This window comes from Melanotaenia boesemani, chromosome 11 (assembly GCF_017639745.1).
Source record: "Melanotaenia boesemani isolate fMelBoe1 chromosome 11, fMelBoe1.pri, whole genome shotgun sequence".
NCBI lineage: Eukaryota > Metazoa > Chordata > Actinopteri > Atheriniformes > Melanotaeniidae > Melanotaenia > Melanotaenia boesemani.
In genome coordinates, this window is record NC_055692.1 from 27,893,214 (window position 1) to 27,909,626 (window position 16,413).

General features: G+C 39.9%; 1 protein-coding gene across 6 annotated transcripts; it reads left to right on the plus strand.

The window, feature by feature from the left end:
- The first annotated feature begins 80 nt into the window (after window positions 1–80).
- Window positions 81–16,409, plus strand: ankle2 (ankyrin repeat and LEM domain containing 2). Of its 6 annotated transcripts, XM_041998691.1 has the most exons (14): window positions 81–141; window positions 406–419; window positions 2,015–2,526; window positions 3,848–4,042; window positions 4,266–4,453; window positions 6,107–6,295; window positions 6,405–6,527; window positions 6,889–6,952; window positions 7,251–7,426; window positions 7,524–7,630; window positions 9,714–9,904; window positions 10,142–11,003; window positions 11,248–11,379; window positions 13,339–16,409. In XM_041998691.1, exons 3-14 carry the CDS (start codon window positions 2,037–2,039, stop codon window positions 13,544–13,546), a joined length of 2,925 nt encoding a protein of 974 aa, XP_041854625.1. In that variant the 5' UTR covers window positions 81–141; window positions 406–419; window positions 2,015–2,036; the 3' UTR covers window positions 13,547–16,409. The 6 variants fall into 6 exon arrangements, with proteins under 6 accessions (XP_041854625.1, XP_041854626.1, XP_041854620.1 ...); XM_041998692.1 differs by having other exon boundaries at window positions 122–419; window positions 2,009–2,526; XM_041998686.1 differs by having other exon boundaries at window positions 122–419.
- Window positions 16,410–16,413: the final 4 nt, after the last annotated feature.

A 16,413-nucleotide genomic window follows, 5' to 3' on the forward strand; every position in this document is an offset into this window, starting at 1 on the left:
CTTTTTCATTACTTCACATTAAAGTTGTGATTCTGTTCAGGCAAGATCTTAGACGAAAATGGGTCCTCGCTTTTAGCGTTTTGAAACCGTCGCGGTGAGAAGACACCTAGCATTAGTAGCCGGGGAGAGAGGAGGAGGAGGTGGGCATGGAATAATTAAAACTATAATATTTCAATTTTGCAATACGATACGTTTAATTTTCCTGCGTGTTTATAGCTATGTATGTTGTAAAAATACACGAGCTGTTATTTTGGTGTTCATTGCGATTGTATGCGAACCGGCCTGAGTGGTTAGCTTATTGCCATGCTAAATGGCTAACGCCTTTTAGCAGGCTGGACCAACAGTTCCCTTGAATGAACATGTAGCTAATGTAATTTTATTTGTCTTTTCCTTCGTCTAACGGACAGCGACTTAAACAGGTAAGTTAAATTTTCTTCAGTGTTTATATAAATGTATTTGTCATGTTTCTCCTGATGTCTAATCAACTTGGCCTGCGTACACGTTAAGTTTGTTTAGAACTGTCTTTTCTACATTACATCCCGACACACTCTTTCTTCTATGTGGTACAAATGGTTTTGAGTGTTGACCGTAAAAATATATCAAAAGGTTTGCCGAGATTTTGCTTCCTTACATACGTCACGCCTGATGTGTTGGAGCATTGTGCCACATTAATGTCTTACGGAAAGTGCATACACGAGGGCCACTCTTCTGATTTTCTTTTACTTATTTATTTTTCTCGTTTATTTATTTTAAAACCAGGGGCCCAGTGACAGTCCCCAGATTTTTTGACTAGTCACGAACACGCACGTACATGGCTTGTCATCTTAGGTAATGTTTCATTATAGTCGAGTAAGACTGGGCATGAATCTCGCATTTGCAAATAATTTCTGACATTCTTTAATAATGTTGAATCCGGCGTAATGTATCTTATACCTTTTCATTTAAGTGGTATTTTTTGTGAGCGACGAATTGCTTTGTAATCGGCCCCTGTCACCTTCAAGTCGGCAGTTGTGAGTTTTCCTACAGGTGAAGAATGCAACTTGCGCCCTCCCTTTGAAACTGAGCATGCGCGTTATATGTTGTAAACAATGAGACTATTCCAGACCGTCTTAAGCTTTGTGTGTTAGTAACAGTTTACCTGTGCAAAACTTAGCGGGTTTCCACAGCTATGATTATGTTTAATAATATGTTCCTCGGTAAGTACGGGGACACGTGTAAATAGTTGTCATCGCGTGCACTTGCATTTTTATCGGCATCATGGTCACATATCAAATTTGTTACGGTGCAGTCCGAAAACCCATCTCGAATGACATACTTGGGCGTGACAGCATACGAAGAAACAAATTGTAACTATTTAACCAGTCTTCTGTGGGTTTGTAGTGGTCGGTATTTCAGTCCTAGTCTCGTGCCTTAACACATGTACATTTTCAACGGAGCTGTTATCTTGCTGTTAGCTTTCCAAGGCACACTCCACGGCTTCCAGAGCTGACTTGCTGATTAGCAAGCTAGCCAGCGTAGGCTAGTACAACTTTGTTGTCGTTGAGTCTGTAAAGACAAAACATGAAAGGGAAAAAAATCTAATTTAAATATCTCAATTAGTCCACATGCAGCATCATTAGGATAATTTTCTTAAAACAAAAAGAAGAAAAAAACAAGACAAAAATCAATTGGAAAAATAAGTTGTGTGCCTTTTTAAGCTATTGGATAGCAAATATCTCCTATAGAAGTTTGTCATATTTTATAACTTTTATTATATAAAAGAGGAACATCATTTAGATGTTTGTCTAAGCTGAAGGCTGTTAGATTTTGAGGAATCAATTGGAATGTGATGACTCAGGTTTCAACATTGACAAAATTTTTGTGGATGTGCTAAAGTTCAGTGTATAATGACACATTAGAATCCCTAGTTATTTAATCCAACACAAGTATACAATGTTGAACAGAGGTCACATTTCCTTACATTCTGCTTGTTTAGTTTTTGAATGACTGCTGGTCATAACTGTTTGAGTGTTAGGTGTGTTACAGGGAGCTGAAGAATGGAGGCGGTTTTAAGCAGGCTGAGGGGGCTAAGTGCTGCTGAGCTGTGTGAGGAGTTTGCTCGAGCAGACCTCAAATGTGGACCCATCACATCTACCACCCGAGCCACATATGAAAGGAAGTTAGCCCGCATCCTTGTGGGGCCAGAGTGCAGTGCCACTGAAACGGACGGTAGTTATTCAGCAAACATCTCAGACAGTGCAGCCGATCATGCCAAAGCTGTGTCATGTGCCACCTCATCAGCTGCACCCGCAACTGCAGCAACAAGTAGTAGCTCCTCTGAGACTGTCACAGAAGAGTTGGACTTTGGCTATGGTGTCGGTCTAAACCCTCCAGATGAAGAGGAGATTTCAGAAAAGATGACCTCTAACAGCTCTGCTGAATGCAGTAACTCTCAGTCCAAAACTGAAACTCCTTCAAAACCAGCACAAGTGTCTCAAACCTTTTATGGAGTATGCCCACCGTGGGAGGATGTCTTAGCTAGAAATGGTAAGTTACTCAAGACCACTTACAGTCACTGACACATACAGAATGATAAACAGTATTTTGATATGAAGTAAAAAATGCTGTTTAAATTTCCTTACAGTGGCACCAGTGAGTTGGTGTAAAAAAATAATAAAAATGTTATTTTGCCCCTGAAGGTCCTAAATAAACCTTGTGACAGTCTTAAAACCTGGATGTCCTATTTTGATTGATAGGGTTAGCTACTTGTTATTAGCTAATAGAGGCTAAAGTCCTCCTTATCATTGTCATATTTGTTTACTTGTACTATCTACAGTTTTGTCCTGTGTTTTTGCTGGAGCACTGCCTGCTGCTGTTTGACATTCTGATGTATTTTTTTTATTTTACTTGGCTATACGTTGTAGAGACAGAGGACCGCCTGCCATCTCCCGAATATAGTAGTAATTATACATACCAAGTTCTGACAAAATAATTTGTGTTGATTTTAATTGGGCAGGTCTAGCTTTTATTGGAACTGCAAAACCAGCAACATTTTGTTGATCCCCATTAAGATATTACTTAGCAGTTCAACTAGACCAAAAGGGAAAGAAGACTAAAACCATTAATCAATCAATGGGAATGCTACATTAAAAGATAGTAGAAAATGAAACTAGAAACCATATTGCAATAGAATCACACTGGCCCCTACACCACTGACCTCTTAGACAGACTTAGAAGATATATATTTATACACCAGAAAAAACCAATACATATGGGAAGCAATTGATCAATTACACGGAAAAAGAACGTCAGAAAGGGTCACACTGCCCTTAGCCCCTGTATTTCTTTCACATTTTAATGGCCTTTACGTTTTCAGCCTTAATTAGACATGTATAATTTCTTAAAATGATATCTTTTACATTTTAAATGCAATTAGGTTGAGAAAATTTAGCTAGAAACATGAACACCTACTACAGTAGGTGTCACCATGTAGAAATTTTGCATTGGTGAGCCTCATTACCAGAGTGCTGACTATATGCGAGTGTGCAGAGTATACCCACTTAATTTTGAGTCAGCAGTGAGTCCAACCACAGCTAAATACCACCTGATATACTTCACATTCACCAGATCTGCTGGACCCGGTAGTGCCTCTCACTAGCAAGTACTAGTTGTCTTCATTGGAAGGGTTGGCAAATGCAAACAAACAAAAGAAGTTATGTGACCGTGCAAATACCTCTGGTCCATTTTGAGATGAACTGAAAATGGAAGGGTAGTTTTACATGGGACTGTTTGTAACAGGGCTTTAACAGGAAAGAGTGCTTTAAAAAAATCTGGCAATCTGACGGGTAAATCCTTTTTTGTGCTATAGAGGGAGCACATGTATACATGGACAAGAAAGATGCGCTTCAAGCTGTAAAGATGATGAAGGGAGCTCGATTCAAAGCTTTTTCCAACCTTGAAGCTGCAGAGAAGTTTGCAAAGGGAATCTGTGACTATTTCCCTTCTCCCAGCAAATCCACACCCTGTGTATCTCCTATCAAGTCTGGTCTGGTCATCGGTAAAGGTAAATTTCTAAGTGCCATCATCACCTTTCTTAATGCAAATGGAGGGCCAGTATTTAGCATTAAAACGCATCATTAAAATATTGTGAAAACCCAGTTAATTGTTTAACTCCACACCAGTCTTAATCCCAAACATACCTTTATCATTTTGCACTTTAGTTCTAAACAGTGTTTTAAATTGGTTTTGTTTATTTTGTGCCTTTCACTTGTCTTTTATTTCCACAGCAGAAAATGTTGAAGTTGATACCATCAACAGGGAGCGGGCCAACAGTTTTAAGAGCCCACGCAGCCAGGACTTGACAGCCAAACTAAGGAAAGCTGTAGAGAAGGGGGATGAGTTAGCCTTCAGTGAACTTGTCTGGAGCAATCCACGCTATCTCATTGGCTCAGGAGATAATCCCACTGTTGTCCAGGTGAGGACATAAAATTTCATGTTTTGGTATGCTATCACTCAATATCTTAAGTATTTAGATTCTTCATTTAGTACTGGGTTAAAACTCCACTGCAAAAATACCAGCCTTGGGAGTTCTTAGGAATGATTCTGCAACACTTTATACACTTTTTTTTTTCCTTAGAAGTTTTTCCTCATTCAACTTGACAAATACTTTCAATCTCATCCAGTGAAGACCAGGATTTGTACTTATCTGCACCCGTCTTGTTCACTGCCCTGTGTAGTCTGTCAGTTCTTGACACTGAAACAGAGCCTTATGGAAAAAATACTGCCATCAACAGTTTGACTGTTAAACTCCCTTTACACATGACCTGGGTTTCTATTGGTGCAATTGTTACAACAAAACAAAATAATTCACCACACCACAATTTCCTTATTTTTTGTGATATATATAAAATCTCAGAAACGCAAACCTACATTTACATCCCTCATCAACATTATCTGAGAGCTTTTTTTCTGTGGTGCAGGCTATGCAGTTTGTCAGGAGAGGTGTCAAATTTTGCCTGAGAATGCAGAGATCGCCTTTCTGCAAAATAACTGCTTAACTCTGAAAATGGAGTTCACAACTGAAACAGAATACACTTTTCTTTTATTAATCCTGTAAGGGTTGCTTAAGTATGAAGTGACTTTTAGTTTTTCTGTTTTATTCATCTTTTTTCAGTTGAAACTTTACTTTAAGACTTAGAAAATTGTTTAATTTCAAACAGATATCCATTATAAAGTTTGTCTGAAACACAAAATAATTTTGAAAAGTTGAAAGAGAAATTTTCTCTGTGTTGTAAGCAGCAGCATTGCTTTAACTTGTGATAATTAGGTCACGGCTTTACAAACTCTGGAAACTCTATTAATAGAAAAACTTGGCCTGACCTGGAACCTTGACATTTGTTAATACATAAACATTTTTTCCATTGTCAGTGCCAGGCAACCAGCTACTGCCTGTTTCAAACTTTGTTTGTACAGTACTGTACAAAAGCCTTTAACATTCTTCATTTCTTCTTATGAGGAAAATATAATTCTTTTCTAGTCTGTTACATATAGACACAGTACTGGTTCATATCAGTATAGTGACTTTTACGCTTGAATGATTCATAAGTCTGAGTTTATTGTCAAATAGACAAAACAAAGAATACATTCTTCTAATACAGGTACAAGGACTGGATTGAAAATGAGCTAAAAATAGTAGCCAACGTTTCAAGAATAAAATTTAAACATGTTCCCTAAGTCTGAATAACTATTGCACAAGACCACTTTAAAATATTAAACGTCTGGCTGCTTGGAGGCAAAACAATTCAAGGGTGATTTGAAACTTTTGCACAATGCAGTGTGTTTATTAAAACTCTCATTGGTGCATTATATGCATTTTTGTGTCTTTTCATGTCAGGAATTCAATATATTATGTTAGTTTGAGTTGTTTTAAACCTGCAAATGCTGCTACTATATTATAGAAAATTCATAAAAAATTAATAAGTTCAAGGTGGTAAATCCCAAACTCCAGCTGGTGTAGTTAAAATTAGATTCTGCATTTAAAAAAGTTAAGCATCCTCTCTTACTGATGGAAGATTGTAGATTGTTTCCTGACCCATACCGTTTTTTTTGTCTCTGCTCTGTCTCTTAGGAGGGCTGCCGGTACAATGTCATGCACGTGGCGGCCAAGGAGAATCAAGCCAGGATTGCCCAGCTGCTGCTTGATACTTTGGAAAACCCAGAGTTCATGCGCCTGATGTACCCAGATGACCAGGAAATGATGCTGCAGAAACGAATCCGCTACATTGTAGATCTTTACCTCAACACTCCAGATAAGGCCGTCAGTTCTTTTCGTATAACTTTAAGCAGATTATTATTTCCAAATGTAATTAATGTGTTTATTAAATCTTGTTTTTATTTATTTTTGTTTTTTTCCTCTTCTTTGTCAGGGCTTTGAAACACCACTTCACTTTGCCTGTAAGTTTGGTTGCCCTGATGTGGTCAATGTCCTGTGCTCGCATCCTGACACTGATAAGAACTGCAAGAACAAGGATGGCCAAAAGCCTTGTGATGTAAGGAGTTATACTTTGAAAACTTCCTGGATGTTGCAACCACAGATATGGGGTAGAACAGTCTGCATAGTCTGCGTTATTAATGCTGACTGTTAAAAATGTGGGAAATATTCATGAAAGTGTACACACAACAAATGGGAGCTTCCCAGTGAAACACAGTAAAGCTGCACCCTGATATCCTGACTATAGCTGCAGAGGGATATGCTCACTTGAGCTGTGACCTTTTGAAATCTTTTGGCAGTGTTCACTCTCTGAACATTGGAAGCTAAACTTAGATCAGCAAATTATTTCCTCAGTTGATATGAAAGCAGCTGCATTGCTGGACGTGTCATTTTTGTTTTTATTGTCCTCCTTTCCACAGCTTATTTGTAGCAGAAAAAACAAAAGCCAAGATGTTAAACAGAAGATAAGTGAATACTTGGAGGGTAAGGATACACACATTACATGAAGTATTAAATGTTGGTGTTACTATTCCCTTGTTTCCCTAGAGAAGTAGTGAAGTGTGCTATCTAGTCTACATGTACTCAGCTACATGAGATAGTTTGTTATAATATACACAGCTTGTTATTTCTTAGTTTATTGATTGGCCTCATTTTTTTAATGATGGTATTAGCTTTGAGTTTATTATTGATAATGTATGCTGCCACTGGTCTTCAGTGTGCCCTGAATGAGAGTTAGGTACGTCACATATGTATAAACTGTCTTTTTTGTGTTGTCTCGCAGACCGCTGCTATATCCCTTTGCTGAGGGCAACCGACAACACCTCTCAGCCCATCATTGGTGCTCCATGGTCACCTGAAACCTCAGAGAACCTGTCACTGATCCAGCAGCACACAAGAGGTCCCATGGATCCTTTGATGACTGTCACTGCCTTTGCTGGCCCGCTGAGCCCATCCAAAGCAAGTTCACTGCCTTCCTGTATATTATTAATTCAGTCATTTGTATAGAAATTGGCATGACAATTTTCTTACCAGGACATATTCTCCTGCTCTGTAGGCAGATGATTTCCGTCGGTCCTGGAAGACACCGCCCAGAGATAGGGCAGATCTTTTCCACAACATTCTTAAGTCAGATCCTGATCGAGGGGCAGAGAGAGTGGGCAGGTACATTCACAACCTTACTCTGTTTTTGTAACTTCTTACATGCACCATTTACCAAAGACACAGTTATAGACCAGGGGCCTCATTTATAAAACTGTGCATAGCAAAGCAGACTACAGGTGGCATACATAGGGGAGAAAAAAGGGAATGTGGAGCACAAAAACTTTCAGATTTATAAAAGCGTGCGCATGCAGGTCCCACGCTTGTTTCTGTTTATAAATCAGAATCAACTAAAGTTGGCACACGTGAGGGAGCACCTTGCCATGCCCTTATGGTGGCTATAAAAGGTCAGGTGAGCGCCTATAATATTCATCATATCATTTCCATGATGGCTGAGGAGGGGGAAAGATGGTAGAAGCGTTTTTTTTTTTCTTTCTCAGAATGAGAGACTGAGATCCTGATGGACCACGTTGAAAAACGTAAAAAGGTTTTATTTGGTGGGGACGGCATGGGCATTACCAGTGTCAGAAAGGCATAGGAGTGCAACAGGTGGCAGATGCAGTCAACGCCGTGTCAAAAGGCAAGACACGCCAAAGGCATCGGATGGTGCAGCTGGATATCTCAGTTGGCAGGACATCCGTCTCCCATGCGGGAGACCAAAGTTCGAATCCCACTGGGGTGAATATTAACACCTTCCAGTTGGGGCCTTAGGCAAGACCTTTAACGCTACAGCCCACGGTAGGTCGCTTTGGAGAAAAGCGCCTGCTAAATGAAATGAAATGAAATGAATGAATGAATGAAATGAAAAAAAAATGAATGAATGAAAAATGAATGAAAAATACTTTATTAATCCCTTTGCAGGGAAATTCATGAGTTCATGAATTCAAATAATAGTAATGATGCTGGTAATTTAGTCATTTGTTTTAATTTTTAAAATAAATATGTACAGATACATCTGAGATTGGTACCAGTTTATTTAGTATTAAATATATACACTCTGAGGAAGTCCTACAGGTGCAGAGGGACACAGTCAACGTTATTAACGAAGTGGCCAAGGAGTTGTGGGAAATAAAGACTGTCTTGACAGAAATTGGAACAACAATTATAAAAAGCTTTGTGTAAAAATAAATAAATAAAAACTCTGCTGGAATGAATGACCAAAGCTTACTTCTATCATTTTCTTTCACTGACTGCTACATGCTGGCCGCAGACTGTCCACCTAATTTAGCTGAATGTATTTTATAACATGTAAGTTTTGTGACAGAACATATTTTAGTGGTTGAGGTTCTTGCTAAGACCATCTCCCTTTTTCTTGTAAATCCTCTGCAAATAGCTTTAATATATAACATGTGGTGTGAAAGGTAATATTTCATTGTGCATATGGGAGGGTCAGAGTTGCTGTGGAGGAACATTCTCCCGCCAAGGTAAATCCCAAAAGTTGACTATAATTGGCGTACACAGGGTTTTGTACCTGTGCCAGCTTTATAAATGAGGCCCCAGATCTGATAGACTAAGGCTCACTAAGTCTAATTTGTTTTAACTACCTTTTTGATGTTAGTTAAATGTGGCCTCTTCTCCAAGGGTGCTCCAGCGCCCTCCCACTGTGTAGACAGGCTTGTTGGGCTAATCTGGGATTTTTAATGTGCAGGAAGTGACTTCACTTTGAAAAATTACACAATATGTCAGACACCAAGTCACTTTCTGCACTGTATGTATTGAGGATTGGCCACTTGTCTGATTTGCACCATGCCCATTCCCAGTGATACCTTGCCATGCCCCTAGTCTAAGCTAATTCATATTAACACCTGTGCAACAAAGTCTAGATGTTGGAGTGGCCATTACAAAGCTGTGACCTCAAATTTGTCTTTTTAAAGAGTGTAGGTGGTTTGATATATGCGTCCACTTTCCATTGTATTAGTTAAGCAGCAGTAATTCAGTTCATGAAGGTGTTCTAGTTTGACTGAAACCATTTAAAGGGATTTCTTAAACTCTGAATATTTCTGAAGGTGTGGAATAGTAGTGTTGCAATATACAGATGTGCATCTGCCTTTTATCCAAACATCATTGATGTCACTAGGGTGAAGAGGAAAAAAACCTCTACAATTTATGTAATAATCTAAAGTTATCACACATTCTTTGTCTTTAGAGACCTTGCTCATAAGATGGGTCACCCCTGGGCTGAATACTGGGGCTTCATGGACAGTTTTGTGGATTTGTCATCTGCTGAGGGGCTTCGCAAGCTAGAAGAGTACCTGAGTAAGAAAGATTTCAGCCCACGGACTCAAGAGGGGACTGGAGAAAATGAAACCAGGAACAGGTTTAAAACACCCTCTCCAGGTACCCTTCTTAATACCTGAAAAGCTGCATGCCCCAATAAAAGTCTTTAAATCTGAAATAGAAAATTTACTGTCCACGAAATGTAGTGTAATCAACTTAATGTTTTCTGTCATACCCTGTTCTCATACTTGATACTAAGGGTTCTGCTAATCCTTATAGTTTGCTGAAGAGTTCTTTGAAAAATGATACAATAATAATGTCGTGTTTGTTTTGGTTATTATTCTTCCATGGATCCAGGCAAGCCCAAAAAGTTCTGCAACTCCATTTCTGTTGGTGCCTTTCTGGATGAGGGTGATGATATTAGCCTTGAAGAGATGAAAAACCGGCAAAACGCAGCACTTACCAGCATCACCTCCTCTGCAACATCCAAGGACGCCCTGAAAGGAGCTGTGGGTGGCCGTGAGTTTCACATTGCACTGCATCACCGTGGAGCAGACCTGATCGAGACAGCTGCTGAGCAGGATCTTCTGTGCTGCTGTGATGATGGCCTCCTGTCGCCAGGTGTGGCCTGCAAAAACGGGGTGTGCTCCTCCACCAGAGATAGGACTCGTAATGGAGATAAGGTGTCCCCGCGCACCTCCCCATCCTCTGCCTGCTTGCTGTCGCCCATCTCCAATCTCATGATGGAGTTTGAGCGCATGTCACTGCAAGAGCCACCTGACAGTCCCACAAGCTGCAGACAGAGAAGCAACAGTGGCGGCAGTAGGAACAAGGAACTCCGGGACTCCTACAGCTCCTCCTCAGATACAGACCTGAGTTCTGGGCTGAACCGTCTGTCTGTCAGTCATAGCAGTCAGGACAAAGAAGCTGTGGATGGGGCAGGCAGGAGAACAGAGGGAGGGGGTGCAGAGGAGAGGCACAGCAGTGGCAGCTCAGAGGAGTACTTTGAAGCAGAAGAGAGTCTGGAGGTACCAAGTAGGACTAGGGGCTCAGTGTCAGGGGTGCGTAACTTCTGTGCAAGGTCCAAGTCATGGGACCATGGAGGCAGGGATTTGAGCAGCTCGGGATCCTCTGGATCCTCTTACAAGTCCTTAGATAACTCCCATGAGTTCTTACCCAGGACCCCACCGCACATTAGAAGAGGACTTTTTATTGAAGGGTGAGTCATACTGGTTCCTCCAAAAATTATGGTGTTGGTTTAGACAGAAACAGACTTTATAGCCGGTTTAATAGGAAATACCACAGTGTTTCACAGGTAAAAGTGTATCTAATTACTGTTTAATAACTTTGTAAAAGTAAGGTGTATTAATGAATATTTTTGGGGTTCTGTTGTCCACCTGCTGTCTAGCTTTACTACTCATATTTTTAAATGCTAATAATTTATTTGATAAATCTTTCTGCAGGGATTCACCAACCAAATTGGACAGAGATGTCCTGTCAGCAATAGAGGCCGTAGATGTCGACCCCCAGAGGTATCCCAGCATACATAAGTGGAAGAGCACAGTGAAGTCATACTCTGTGTCGGACATGCAGAGGTTAGTGGGCTTGACTAGCATTTTACTGCAATCACTGCCGAATTCCAGTTATTAAGACAGAGGGCTTAAAATGGATTTTTAGTTAAATTTTGTTGGGCATTGACTTGGTTTTTCCAAAACGGTAACTTTCTTTACATTTTTTAAGGCTGTCAAAATAACATGTTAATTTACTAACTAATTTATGTAATTGTGTTAACATTTTTAACACATTTAACGCATGTGCAGCATGACAGCCCCATACATCAGTCATTTGGAGGTGAGGCAAGATGGAACAAAATGAGCCGGCGGGCCAATGGATGGATTTGAGTATAAAATTAGGTGATTAATTAGGATTAATTAAAGGCTAAATAAGTAACATTTTTTCTGTAAAAATCATTTAAAATCTTCTCATTTGTTGCGAGGGATCAGCGGAAGCTTCCCTATAAACCAGGGGTGCCCAAGTTCAGTCCTTGAGCTCTGCTATTCTGAAACTTTTAGATGCAACCCTTCTCCAATACACCTGAATCAAATGGCTCAATTCCCTCATCCATATATCATTCAGCTCTGAAGACGCCTGGTAATAAGCCATTCATTTGATTCAGGTGTGTTGGGGAAGGGTTGCATCTAAAAGTTGCCGGATAGTAGAGCTTGAGGACTGGACCTGGGCACCCCTGCTATAAACAGTCTGTCTCTCTACATCAGGGCTACTCAATTCGGTCCTACGAGGGCCGCAATCCAGCAGGTTTTCCATGTATTCCTGTACCAACACACCTGAGTCAAATTAATGAGTTATTGTGTAGAACCTGATTGGCTGTTAGAGCCACCTAATTTGACTCAGGTGTGTTGGTGCAGGGATACATGGAAAACCTGCTGGATTGCGGCCCTCGTAGGACCGAATTGAGTAGCCCTGCTCTACATCAACAATGTATTTGACACTTCCAAAAGATGTGTCCCGCCCTGCACCATTTGGTGGAAACGGGGCTCTAGACCGCTAGGTTTAAGCCATTTGGAGAAATATTGCAACTTGTTAAGTAATAAATATTGATGAAAGTTGGGTAGGTTCAATCCACCTCTGACTTTACTCAGTTTAGATTTAAGACTTTTTCCATAAAAAATTTGGATACATGTGAGTCCAGTGACTTTAGCCATCTGGTTGATGGTTTAGTGGGTATCATTGAAAACAGGTAGTTGACTTTAGGTAGAACCATCATTTTAATTGTGGCAACCCACCCCATGAGTGATATGGGTAAGCGCCTCCACAGTGAGAGATCATCCTCTATTGTTTTAAGTAGGTGGACATAATTTAGCTTTGTTAGTTCTGATAATTTAGGAGAAATGTTTATGCCTAAATATCTAATGTTTCCAGACTGTGTTGTAGTATTGGGTATGTTTTGTCACAGTTAATGAGCATAACTAAAGTCTTAGACCAGTTAATAGAATAGACAGATATTAATTGGGGATTTGTAAATAATTGAGAATGCGAGCAGCCCTGCCTGGTGCCTCTCTGCAAACAGAAGCTTGGAAAAGTTTGATTGGGCTTCACACGTGCATTTGGGTTCTTATATAATATTTTTATCCGGTCTATGAAAGATGACCTAAACCAAAATTTGTTTAATGTTGCAAATAAAAATTTTCAATTTACTCAATGCTTTTTCTGCATCTAAAGAAATTACTGGATTCCAGATTATGTAGAGTGGAATAATCTATTATGTTAATTAATCTGTTAGTAGAGGGATGTCTTTTCCAGTTAGTTAAGCATCAGCAATTTCACTTTTAGGGCACTAACTTACAGGTCACAAATTGCAACACCAGTGATTTCTAATGTACTTTTATCAAATACAACAGCCAGATATTTTCTCTCTGAAAGGTTCCAGCACTGAGCCCACCCTTTTTAAGAAATGACGTTTTGTGCATACAACAAAAAGCAGCAGATGGGTAATACTGGATGTGTAACCATTAGTGTTTCTGTATTTTGTGTAGCTGGCCTAGCCCTGCAGTAAAACCCCGTCTCAGGATGCAGCATCAGCCTCCGGGCTCCCCACTCAGTGGCCTGATGTCTCCCACAGGTCGTTTCAGCCCTGTCTGCCAAGCTGCCTCTCCAGACTTCAGCCCTAGCCGTTACAGCCCTGCCAGTGTTAGTTACATCCAGCGCATCCGCCTGAAGCACTTAAACGAGCAACTTCACTGACTGCCCTCCTCTTCCTGCGCCTACTCTGCGGGTATTATTTCTCCGAATCCCACCTACCCTCTCTTGCCACAAGCCCAGCTGCACCACGGTCACAGCACCAGAGCTCAGAAACCATAAACCTGACAGAAATATGCACAAGTGTCTGGAAGATTTGTATTGATAAAGTATGGTACTACTCCTATGAATTCTCATCACATTAGGATGTGATGTCAATTCAAGACTTTAAAATAAAAAAAAAAAAAAAAAAAAAAAAAAAAAAACCTTGGTAATGTATGTACTGTATGGATGTGGACCATGTTGAATTAATGGTAATGTTGTGTCAAGTGTGAAACACCTGTCTCATAGCCTGAGTCAACTTTTTTGAATATTGTGAAGCCACATTTCCCAAAGTTAGTTGGTCTTTAAAACCGTAGTGCTGAATCCTAAATGGGGTTCTGTCACTGAAGATCTTGTTTTAAAAAAGAAAAGAAAAGGAAAAAAAAGAGAAAAATTTCACTATTTTAAAATTTATTTTTTTGTATGTTGGTCAGTAGCACAAAAGTTAAATGTTTTTATTAATGGTGTTAAAACCAACTGCCATTTCCTATTGTTTTTCCTCAGTTCAGGAATTGCCTTAATTTTCTGAAGTGAGGGACCAGTTCTTTCGCATCCCTAGCTCGTAAATGAAATGTATGAGAAATGGAAAAACCTGAGATCTTCCGTGTTTTTTTTATTTTCTTCTTTAATAAATGCGTACATTTTCCATGCTTTCTTGTAGTTGCTGGACATGTCTAAACTTTTAAATTTTGCCACTAACAGCGGCCTTAAACTGTGCCACTTTCTTTTTGTGTATTCTCAGAAATACACTATATTGCCAGAAGTATTGGCTCACCTGCCTTGACTCTCGTATAAAGTTAATAGACATCCCATTCTCAATCAGATGAGTTCAGTATGACGTTGGCCCACCCTTCACAGCTTAACAGCTTCAGCTATTCTGGGAAGGCTTTCCACAAGGGTTAGTTGTTTTTATTTTAGGAATTTTTGACCATTCCTACAGAAGTGCATTTGTGAGGTCAGACACTGATGTTGGACGATAAGGCCTGGCTCTCAGCCTCCACTCTACATCATCTCAAAGTTGTTCTGTCGGGTTGAGTTCAGGATTCTGTGCAGGCCAATCAAGTTCATCCACACCTAACTCGCTCATCCATGTCTTTACGGACCTTGCTTTGTGCACTGGTGCACAGTCAGCTCCTGAAAAACAGCCCTAAACCATAATCCCCCCGCCATCAAACTTTACACTTGGCACAATGCAGTCAGACAAGTACCGTTCCCCTGGCAACCACTATACCCAGACTCTTCCATCAGATCGCCAGATGAAGCACGATTTGTCACTCCAGAAAACGCAAACTGACCCAGAGTCCAGTGGCAGTATTCTCTACACCACTGCATCTGACGCTTTGCATTGCTTTTGGTGATGTATGGCTTGGATGCAGCGGCGGAAACCCAATAACCCAATCTATGAAGCTCTCGTTGCTCTGTTCTTTAGCTGCTCTGAAAGCCGCGTGAAGTTTGCAGATCTGTAGAAATCGACTTTGCAGAAAGTTACTCTCCTTTGCGCACTATGCGCCTCAGCATCCGCCAACCCGGCTCAGTCATTTTATGAGGCCTACCACTTTGTGGCCGAGTTGCTGTTGTTCCCAATGGCTCCCACTTTGTTATACCTAGTTGACTGGAATATTTAGAAGGGAGGAAATTTTACAACTAGACTTATTGCACAGGTGGCATCCTGTCACAGAACCAAGCTGGAAGCTCCTGAGAGAGACCCATTCCTTCACAAATGTTTGTAGAAACAGTCTGCATGCCTCAGTGCTTGTTTTTTTATACACTTGTAGCCATGGAAGTGATAGGAACACCTGATTTCATTTGGGTGGACGAGTGAATACTTTTGGCAATGTAGTGTATTTGTTAAACGTGTCCTGTAGTGTATGAATGATGACACACCTATCAGTAAAGTGTTATTTTGATTTGGTTGAAGCAGAACCTAACCCAGCCTGAGATCACCTTAAAGCTGTACAGTGATTTTTTTTTTTTAAGTCACTACAGGACAGAGAGACTCAAACTAATTAAACAGCAACACAATCCAGACCTATCTAGTAGCTTTGGTCTATTAAGATAACAGAAACTGCCTTATGCTTTCAGAGAACACAGATGATTAGATGAGAGAATTCCCAGTACTTGTACGCCATTTTGCATTGCAAGTGTTAATTTACAAAATAGTGTTTTAACAGTTTTAATGCCCAAACATTGTTGGGAATTACTCTTGGCTTGAAATCGGCTTGCGGTGAATTTGTCTACATGTTACAGGTTCTTGAAGTTACTAAAAACCTGATAAGGTGAGTGGTGGAATGTGAAAAATCCTTTTGTAAAATTAAGATATGTAGGGACAAATTCTATGTGTTTTTAAGAAGCTCAGTTATGTCCAGAGGGAAAAGCCAATTATCTTGAGTATTCAAATTGCCACTCCTGAGTTACAACAAATGTTCTGAATGTATTTTTATTTTTTGTGAACTAAATTTTTTATCTGAGAGCACAACTTCCTTCAACTGAGAAGATTGTATCGTCGTCCTCGTGCTCTCAGGTAACAGATCAAATTCTGTTCTTTGAATGTTTATGAATGTGGAATTTTGCAAAAATGCACCTAAAAACTTAAAACATGCTTCTTGTGCTTTTAGCGTTCTGTGCTTTATTAAAATAAACTTTCATGGTGAATTCTTTCTGTATGTCTAGACTTAATTTGCTTTAAACTAATCAATAAATCATCACGCTTGTTACTTGTGTATGAGTTTTTCCAGTAATTTCAGTGGCTGTCATATTAAAAAAAATGTGAC